This window comes from Henckelia pumila, chromosome 3 (genome assembly GCF_033568475.1).
Source record: "Henckelia pumila isolate YLH828 chromosome 3, ASM3356847v2, whole genome shotgun sequence".
NCBI classification, from domain to species: domain Eukaryota; kingdom Viridiplantae; phylum Streptophyta; class Magnoliopsida; order Lamiales; family Gesneriaceae; genus Henckelia; species Henckelia pumila.
In genome coordinates, this window is record NC_133122.1 from 45,411,793 (window position 1) to 45,421,803 (window position 10,011).

The 10,011-nt window shown below is 34.5% G+C and overlaps 3 protein-coding genes across 3 annotated transcripts; all 3 read left to right on the forward strand.

The window, feature by feature from the left end:
* The first annotated feature begins 302 nt into the window (after positions 1–302).
* On the forward strand, positions 303–2,588 carry LOC140892542 (protein TEEBE-like). Its single transcript, XM_073301464.1, has 3 exons — positions 303–458; positions 1,059–1,556; positions 1,878–2,588. Exons 1-3 carry the CDS (start codon positions 380–382, stop codon positions 2,402–2,404), a joined length of 1,104 nt encoding a protein of 367 aa, XP_073157565.1. The 5' UTR covers positions 303–379; the 3' UTR covers positions 2,405–2,588.
* Positions 2,589–3,217: 629 nt separating this feature from the next.
* LOC140888631 (mitogen-activated protein kinase kinase kinase 20-like) lies at positions 3,218–4,207 on the forward strand. The gene has a single exon (XM_073296330.1). It carries the CDS (start codon positions 3,218–3,220, stop codon positions 4,205–4,207), a length of 990 nt encoding a protein of 329 aa, XP_073152431.1.
* Positions 4,208–6,145: 1,938 nt separating this feature from the next.
* LOC140892706 (uncharacterized) lies at positions 6,146–7,290 on the forward strand. Its single transcript, XM_073301668.1, has one exon. The coding sequence runs from the start codon at positions 6,198–6,200 to the stop codon at positions 7,077–7,079; it is 882 nt and encodes a 293-aa protein (XP_073157769.1). The 5' UTR covers positions 6,146–6,197; the 3' UTR covers positions 7,080–7,290.
* The last annotated feature ends 2,721 nt before the right edge of the window (positions 7,291–10,011 follow it).

Here is a 10,011-nt window from a genome sequence, read left to right on the forward strand (position 1 = left end):
TATTACTAAATATGATATATGACTATATATTTGGACAAACAAAAAATAAAACGTAGATAATATAATTGGAACAGAAAAAGTATTATTTTGAAATTCATTCAACTTTATATAACTAATATAATTTAATCTATTATTTCATTATTAATAATAAAATTATAATATAAATCTACTCGCACATAAAATAATGAACCTTTTACACCAACTTTTTTTTTTTTTTCTTTTTTGAGAGTTTTTACCCCAACAATAAATATGCTACACGTGTACATTATGCATTCGACCAATCTTCACAAGCTAGCTCTATAATAACAGTCCTTGAGGCATTGTACCAGACTAGTTCTGCTTCCCTTGCATTTCTTTATTGTGCTTTCTGTGCGCAAAAATGGTGAAATTTCATTTCTTGCTCTCTCTCTACTTTCTCTACACAGTTTCTGCGCTTGTCCCACCACCTCCTTCAGAAGGTATGCCTCGCTAGTCACTACTTCGATTTGTATTTTTTTGAGTTCAATGTGTATGCATAGAGTTAGATCTTTGACACTGCATTGTTCTTGGCCATTCTTGAAATGAACATTTTGGTTCGAAAAATCTTATCTTTTTTGCAATCTTACTCATCGGTATGTTGTGGGATTTGCTCTGTTGAATGGATAGAGTTTCGAATCTCTTATTTTTGGCATTTTCTAATGCCTCTAAAAGTTGATGTGTCGCGTGAGTGGAGTGGTTTTCTACTTTTTTTGAGTTTGAACTCGGCTTAGTGTTGGAATAGGCTTACTAGTTTGCATTCATTTTAAAGTATGAAAATTTGGTGTCATGATATAATAAGTATATGGTTAGTAGCAATAAATACATGTATAAATCTCATGAACGACACTGGTATGAGCTTGCTTCTGTTCATGACAATATGGATCTAATACTGAGGCTCCTCCTACTTATTTTGAGCTTGGTGAGCTCAAAGTCATATTTTTGTTGTCTCCAGCGAACACTTTCTTATATACCTGGTTCAAGAAATAGGCAAAGATTTGTTTATGCTCAAGCTTAAAATCCATTTACTGATGTTGTTCCAGGACTCCTCCCTAATGGGAACTTTGAGGAACCACCAAAGCAAACTGATATCAACAAAACTGTCCTCAAAGGCAAATATTCACTCCCAAAATGGGAAATCAATGGCCTGGTGGAGTACATCTCCGGCGGTCCGCAGCCGGGAGGGATGTACTTCGCTGTTGCTCACGGCATACATGCCGTGCGGCTTGGGAACGAGGCCTCGATATCCCAAACCATCCCTGTCAAAAATGGCTCCCTTTATGCGCTCACATTTGGGGCATCAAGAACTTGTGCACAAGAGGAGGTGTTGAGAGTTTCTGTGTACCCTCAAACAGGGGATCTTCCCTTGCAGACTCTGTATGCTAGCAATGGCGGTGACATTTATGGCTGGGGATTCAGGGCTAGTTCCAATTTCGCCAAGGTGGCTTTTGAGAATCCTGGGAAACAGGAGAATCCAGCTTGTGGTCCTTTGTTGGATGTTGTTGCCATCAAAGAGCTTTCCCCTCCAGGCTTCACTAAAGGTTATATATCTTGAATTCTTTTATTTTGCTTCTTTATCTAAGTTCATATGTGCTGAGATGTTGAAATTATTGCAATCATGATTCAATTTAATCCAATCAAGCTAAAATCTCGTGTTTTCAATTCAAGTTTGAGCTTGAAATATATTATGCAAGCCCGAGCTTGACTCCTAATGTGGAAAAAAACCAGCACACTCTTGCTTTGGTTTGACTGATATTAGAGAGTAAATCTTTATTGTCGAGTTGGATGTTAAGAGCTCTTGGAGCTAACATGTTGGATTTCATATGGCCATTGCACTTATGTATGCCTCTGATTTTCTGCAGCTAACCTGGTTAAGAATCATGGCTTTGAGGAGGGTCCTCATCTTTTGATCAACTCTTCAAATGGCGTCCTGCTTCCGCCCAAGCAAGAAGATACCACCTCCCCACTTCCTGGCTGGATCATCGAGTCGCTCAAGGCTGTAAAGTTCATAGATTCCAAGCATTTCAACGTCCCATTCGGACAAGCTGCGGTAGAACTTCTTGCAGGAAGAGAAAGTGCCATTGCACAAGTAATCAGAACAGTTCCCAAAAAGGTCTACACTCTTACCTTCTCTGTTGGAGATGCAAAGAATGGGTGCCACGGATCCATGTTGGTGGAAGCATTTGCTGCCAAATCTTCCATGAAAGCTCCCTTCCAATCCGAAGGAAAGGGCAAGTTCAAGACCTACAGCTTCCAGTTCACTGCTATTTTGGACCGGACCAGATTAACTTTTTTCAGCTCGTATTACCATACAAAAATCGACGACTTTGGAACCCTTTGCGGCCCTGTTCTTGATGAAGTTCGGGTTTTTCCAGCTGCTAAGATCTGATATGTCTTTGCGCGTGATCGAGTTAGTATATGTAATGGAGTTAATTGAGTGTTGCGTATCTGTACTTGCATAAACTATGAAGATTTTTGTTCTTCATTAATATTAGAGATGTAGGCCGAGGATGATCCACTATGTGGCATGCTTTTTATGCCCATCTTCAGTGCCTTGTGTTTCTGAATCTAAATCCTTTACGTTTCTGGAAAAAAGGAAGGGAGGAGGAGTATTTATATATATGAATGCCATGTTATGAATTTTTAGAAATTAATCTTAGTTCGGGAAAATAACAAATAGGAGAAAGGAAAAAAACTGAAAAGAACACCTTGGACAAACGGAAAACAAAGGGGCCATATAATTTAGGGATGAAGACTAATAATATCCCCTTTCCAAATATTAAAATTTTGGCAACATTTTTTTTTTATACTTTAAACTTTTGAAAATATTTAATTTAAATATTCAAAAGCTCATATTTTAAACTCGTAATTTTTTAAAAAAAGCATTATACTTGTAAATTTTAAATTGGTCTCCTAATAGATTTTAAAAAGTAATCTGTTTCCCAATTAAAATGAAATATTAATCCACGTGGCAGCGTTATTTATTTTAAACTTTAAAGAAGATTTTAGGCAATCAAGAAAATCCCATGCAACAAATTAAATCCATCGTAATTAGAAAACCACACTCCTCACAGAACTACAAATTATACCCGCTCGGGAATTCATCCTATATAAACACCCACCCTCCAATATAATTCTTTTCATTGTTTCGTAGGACCAAATTCTGAATCAAACATTGCAAGAAACACACGAAGAAGCTAACATGCATTGGATTAGAGGAGAAACCTTAGGAAGAGGAGGCTTTGCCTTGGTCTCCAAAGGATTGATCCAACCAGAAGAAGATGGTATTCCTTCCATCGTGGCTGTAAAATCTTCAAAATCAACGGAGTCAAAGTCTCTTTTGAAAGAAAAGAAGTTGCTGGATCGTTTCAACAATTGTCCGTTCATAATCCGATGTTTCGGAGACGAGACGTCCCAAGAAGATGGTCAGGAGTTATACAATATCTTTCTGGAATACGCATCCGGAGGTTGTTTGGCAGATATCATCATCAAATCAGCTGGCTTGCCGGAGGCTCTTGTGAAGAATCACACAAGATCAATTCTAATGGCTCTGTCTCATATGCACGCACTGGGTTACGTGCACTGCGACATTAAGCCACACAACATCTTGATCGTTAAACAAGATGTCGAAGAAGAAACCGCAAAGCTCGCAGACCTTGGAAGTGCTCTTAACATGCGTGGAGGCCATGAAGATGAAGATGAAGATGATGGGGGTTTCAGGGGAACTGTTCTTTATGCGGCGCCAGAGTCGATAGCCAAACAAACATACGTACCTCAATCGGATGTTTGGTCTTTGGGATGCACCGTTTTGTCCATGCTGACAGGGAATAATTCCCCTTGGAAGTTTGATAGATCTATGAAGGCCGCAGATGTGTTGATGAAAATCGCTTGTAGCGATCAGATTCCGGAGATGCCGAAGAAAATTTCGAAAGAGGCCGTGAATTTTCTCAGAAAGTGTTTTGTTAAGGATCCAAGATCACGATGTACTGCCGACATGCTTCTTGATCATCCCTTCGTCAAAGCCGCCCCTATTGCCGGAAGATGCAGCCGCCGCCACTTGCGTCAAGATTGTCTCACGGCATCAGCTCGTTGGTCCCCAGCTGCTTTCATCACCAAGATTCGGCAGCAGTCAGTCCTGTGTAGTTGGAGTTGTAAATGGATCCAATTACTTGTATACATTTTTTTTAAATAGAGTAATATCTATATATAGCATCTAAAAAGTATATATACACCATTAATTTGAGCATGTTGCTGGGGATTAGCATGGGATTCTGCTCTTCCATAGCTGGTTAATATGATAAATATGTGTGAATTTGGGAGAGTAACTTGAAAATTTTTAATATGAAGTTAAACTAGCTGGTTGAGCCACTGATCGCAAATAATTTTCCAATATTTATATAAGTTATAATTATAATTGTAATTATATAATTATAATTGTGTTAAATACATAGAGTTGATCAATATTTTTAGCAAAGTTTCTTTCTTTTAAAAATAAAAAATTAATCTGTAAATTTTCTGATTTGGTTAGAAAATGTATAATCTGACATTATTTCGTTATTGAGAATTACGACTTTTTTTTGTAAGAAAATAAAAATAAATAATTAAGGTGATCAATGGATACATTGCATAGATGAAAGAAAAGCTATATTTTAACTTCTTGGATTTCTCGATATAACCCAAATAAATAAATAAAGTATGAAACTTCTTTTACATAACATGTCATAGTTGATTTCTTGTTTGCAAAATTTTAAATGTACTTCATTACTTTTCGAGTACTAAAATTTTGGTTGAAATTTTTATATCTCAATCTTTTTTTTTTTTTTTAATGATGTTTGTAGTGAAACAAAAATGCATTTTTCAAAGAGAAAACAACCTCACTAACTATACCTGAAAAGTGAATATTGATTTACTTTTTTGGAAAAAATTATTTATTGAACTTTGGAGCAAAAAGTATACCTTATAATATAATGTCAAATTCTCTATCTTTTATTTCAATTCAAGATCGTCTTTGGAAAAAAATCCAAAATAAAATCCCATATCCGTTTGGTGTTTGGTTCAATTTGTAAAATAGTGTTTGGAAGAACTTCTTAAATACATTCTCAGTTTTTTCTTCATAAGATTTAGAAACCAATTCTATTGTTAGCACAAATTTTTACATTATCGTCTTATTCAACTTAACCAACGAAAAAATCATATCTTTTAATAAATATATATATATATATATATATATATTAAAAAAATATAGACGGTTTTGATTCGTCTTACGAATATATATCTGTGATATCGTTTCACAAGTTGTTTCTATTATAATTGGTAAAACTTTTGGTAATAAAAATTAAAATGATCCAATCGAATCGACACATCTCCTAGTGTCGGGTCATTCGAGGTATCTAAATGTAAGTGACATTGTAGCTGTATAGGCACAACCTTAATGTAGATTTAAAAATTGAGATTTATGAATACACGTGTGATCGACTATTTTTTCAGCGAATTCTACAAATATCGATAAATCTTCATCCTTAAATACATCATGCAGTAGTTTCTGTCAAGGTAGGATGAAATTATCCCATAATTAGGCACTGTTTGGTTGGATGTATTGTTAATCTATGTATGAATTATTTTATCCAATCCTACGTTCTTTTCGACATATTATTTATCCATATATTAGTTTTTTTTATTTATTCATATATTAGTTATTAATCTTAAATCAATAAAATCATTAATGATTAGTTATTAATCTTACATCAATAAAATCATTAATGATTTATCTTGTATCAATCAAATCATTTAATTTAAATTATTATATTACCCTCTATAAAATATTATTTTATTTTTTGTTAAAATGAAAAAATAATAATTTATTATTTTTATATAAAATTTAATTAATTAAATCAAATAAATTATAATTTATCAATCAAATCAATATTATATTAAATATTATTTTTTAAGATTGTCAACAAAAAAATATTATTTTTTAAGAGTAATTATTTCAGATTTAAAATTATTTATGAGTTTTTTGGGGGGTTTTTAAAAAATATAATATAATATAATACAAGAAATAATTATATTTACCGAAAGATCATATAAAAGAAAATATTACGATTCTATACCTAAGGAGGAGTTGCTGACTGAACCCCGCCGGCTCAAGGAAAACAAAAGCGGACCCTAATTCTTACTCGTCGATGAACATGGCGTCCCGAATACCTCGCAAGCTTTCCCCTGAATTTCTCCGCCGATGTTTCTTTTCGAACCCTTACATTTCAACTACGCGCCAAAGTTCGAAACTTTTCTCCGGTCCCAGAGTTCCCTGCTCGAAATCCTGCTGCAATAAACTATATTTTGGTGAGATCATACCGCCTCAAAATGCCATTTCTAAGTGCCAAAGTCAAATCAAGATACCCAACTTTACCGGAGAAAACCCACAAAATCGAAAAATGGCTGATTTTTTTCGAGTTTGTGCTGTGCCCAGATCGATTGCTAGCTCTCTGTTTAAAGCTGAAGATATATCCGGCTGTAGTGTAATGTATGATAAACCCAGATTCTTGTCTTCCGATTCGGGCCAATCATCGTTTTCATCTGAACAAATTTCCGATACCTTTGTTAAGAATCCGAATCAGAGCCAGGAACTCAAGCATCAGGAGATCACTGGGCCGACTGTCGATCGGGATTTATCAGCCTTAGCGAATGAAACACGCGACGTTCTTGAGATGAAGATGAAGACTATGTACAGCCTAAGTAAGGCTTTGGCTGGATTGGGCCTCGTGCATCTTGCGTTGGGAGCTTGGACGGCATATATTACACGAGATTCGCCTATTCCAGAGGTGTTGATACAGAGTCTCTTGGCTTTTGGGATGCCATTCTCACTTGCATTCATGTTGAGGCGAGCTTTGAAGCCAATGTACTTCTTCAAGAAAATGGAGGAGCAAGGTAGACTGCAGATTTTGACCCTTACTCTTCAGATTGCCAAGAATTTGAACACCTTTTTTGTCCGTTTTCGAGGAGTTTCTTATTTGTGTGTTGCTGGAGCATCTGTTGGTTTGATCCTTGTAGTGTTTTCTCGGTGAAGCACTTGAACTTTTTTATAGACTTTAAGATATGAGATGCATTATTGCTCTGATTTTTCATGTAGAATTGTGTTATTTATTGACGGTGAATGATACATATTTGGCAACTCGTTGATGTTTGTGTTCTTATAGATTTAAAAACAATGATGCAAAATTAATAGACATAGTGATAAACATGGGAGATGTTTCTTTAAGCATTGCTTGTAATATCCACTTGAATGTTAACTCCTTTGATCAGTGGTAGTGTTAATGTCGATTTTCTTATGATGACGCTGGATGCTAATGCAGGCATTTCTTTTCTAAGTTCATGTTTATTTTGAATCATTAATGGAATATATATTTCTGGGCTTTATTGAGTACGTTTCAAGAATCAAACAATGAAGTGAAGATGAAAATGGTTGGCACTAATTTGAACATCGATCAGCTAATCTGTTTCATCCATTCAGTAGAATAAAAATGTGAACAAAGTGACTAAATTTTTTTTATGTTCTAATTTTAGTGTATGTTCAATAGCTGAACATATCTGCCTTAAACACTCATGTTACATCATGTGATCTTATGTCCAATGACGGGGTGCTAGTGCCTCATTGTTCAAGTAGCTGAACGTATCACCAGTTATATCTCTCGGTATACATATCTGTTTTTCTGGTGCTTGAACTATGGTTCTTGTCGCGAGGGATAAAACTTTGCGGCTCGGCGAGTAATTTGCCGAGCTCAACCTGTTCTTTTCTTTTTCTCAATCGAGTCAAATATCTAGCATCAAATATGTGCGTTTTTGGGTATCTTAGAAAGTAGTCTGGTTCAGTTTCACTGCGTTTCAAAACTTCTGATCCATTTGTGTGTTGTAATTTATTTATATAGCTTGATTAGTCTGATGAAGCGATAAAATTTGATTTTGCAGGATATAAGATAACAACGATATAATTATCAAAGTGTTTGGGTGATGATTAATTAAAATTTTACATATATATATAGGACGAAAAGACTCTTGCTTTAAGGCGCCCAAACTCCACTTTCGTCACCTTTTTCTTTGCTCCTTGCATGTTCTGTAATATGTTCTATTCTTCTTTCAACTTCTTCATTGTCATTTCGCGTGTCTATCATCTCATGGAAGAAGGGAAAAACTTCCACCATATTTATTTTTCGTTCCCCCACAAAAAAAAAATGTATCGTTTTTTAATATAATAATTATAGTTATTGTTTTTAATTCAACTCTTATCTGATACTGGGGGAAAATGACGTTTTAGTATCATATTATATTCTGAATTTTCAAACTATCACATATATAAAACTTATCAAACAAAAGCCTGAGACGAGTCCCGCTGATGGCGGGTAGATTTTCTAATTTATTTAGGTAGATTTAAGTAGTTTCATCGCTCGAGATAAGCAAGTCTCGAGTTCATGCTCAAGTTCCGTCGGTTGTGCGGGCAGTTTTATCACATTATTGTATCGTGTAGTTGTAATATTGATGAAATATTGTACTTGTACTCTCAAAAAAAAAACTTATCAAACAAAATTTCATATGCTTGAGAATTACAAAGATGTCGATGTGTTTGTTATTATAAGATAAATTTTTTTAAAATTGTCGAAACTATTCAATACACAAAAACTCTCATGATATAGTCTCACATATTAATTTCGTGACATATATATTTTATCCGACCCATAAAAGTATATTTTTTTTTGGCAAAAGAATATTTTTCACTCTATACGCGGTTGTGATCTATCGTTCTCATAGTATAACTGTAACAACCCTAACTCTATAGTAAATAAATATGCGGAAATTTTTTTTTTTTATACTACTAAATAAAATATGTACATATATGCCCATACATATATGCACAGAATAAAATCTTAAAATAAATTCATGACTAAATAAATAAACAATTTAAATACTTAAATAAAATGCATTCTATGAATTAAATAAATATCTGAGTCAACCCTATAATTTAAAAATATACTGCATAATTAAAATAAATAAAAAGTGTGCATGCACTAAATTATTTAATAAAATATTCCAAACAACTCAACCCTTATAAAAATAATAAAATGTATCATAAGACTCAAGCATGGTGACTCAGAAGCTGTCACGGTCACGGGGCTACTGCAGCACTGCTCATACGTCCTCACCACCGGTAGGGGTAACCTGCTCCTCTACATACTCACCTGCACCATATCAGTGTAGTGAGCCTAGAGGCCCAACATGCATACTAACAAGGGTTTAAGATAATTTAATACACTTTCATACATAATACATATACTATAAGTGCATGAGCATGCCTTAAAAATAATAACATAAATGTTGCTTAAATAATCACTGAATTATACATAACATACTTAATATCATACATACTTGAGTTGTTGAGCACTTATTTTCTTAACATCGAATGGTCCTATCCGTAAGTGTGACCCATACTTATAGTGCGACTGATCAGTCTAAGAAACCATCGTACGAGGCTGGTGGCGAACCACCCATACATAAATGGCAGAAACTGCCCATACATAAATGGCCACACTACTTCAATTTCCACCTAAAATATTTTTATTTGCTCAACCATAGAATTTCAATCGTAACATAAGAATTGATTTCATGAATGCATGTACTTAAATAAATTGTGTGTCCTTCATATATATTTAATTTAATTTTCTTACTAACATATAAATATTAAAATAACTTAAATGCATAAAAATAATTAAATATATAATCAGGACACATGCAATTTTTCTCATGGATGGTTCTGCTGCTGGCCCTAGACATGCAAGCCCATTAACTTAAGACTTGGCCCAATAAATTAACCAAAGCCCATTAAGACTAAATTAGGCCCAATAACACTGTCCCTGGCCCAATGGGCCCAAAAGCCCAATAACAGGCCCAATAACTTTCATGGGCTCCCAAGCCCATAAAAATTTCTGGCCAACTTAAAAATTTAAA

What these genes read in the sequence shown, in the direction of transcription:
- LOC140892542 (XM_073301464.1), top strand. Translation starts at nt 380, where the DNA reads ATGGTGAAATTTCATTTCTTGCTCTCTCTCTACTTTCTCTACACAGTT. An exon ending in CCCACCACCTCCTTCAGAAG is followed by an intron (nt 459 to 1,058) that starts GTATGCCTCGCT and finishes ATGTTGTTCCAG; the next exon opens with GACTCCTCCCTAATGGGAAC. An exon ending in CCCTCCAGGCTTCACTAAAG is followed by an intron (nt 1,557 to 1,877) that starts GTTATATATCTT and finishes GATTTTCTGCAG; the next exon opens with CTAACCTGGTTAAGAATCAT.
- LOC140892706 (XM_073301668.1), top strand. Translation starts at nt 6,198, where the DNA reads ATGAACATGGCGTCCCGAATACCTCGCAAGCTTTCCCCTGAATTTCTC.
- LOC140888631 (XM_073296330.1), top strand. Translation starts at nt 3,218, where the DNA reads ATGCATTGGATTAGAGGAGAAACCTTAGGAAGAGGAGGCTTTGCCTTG.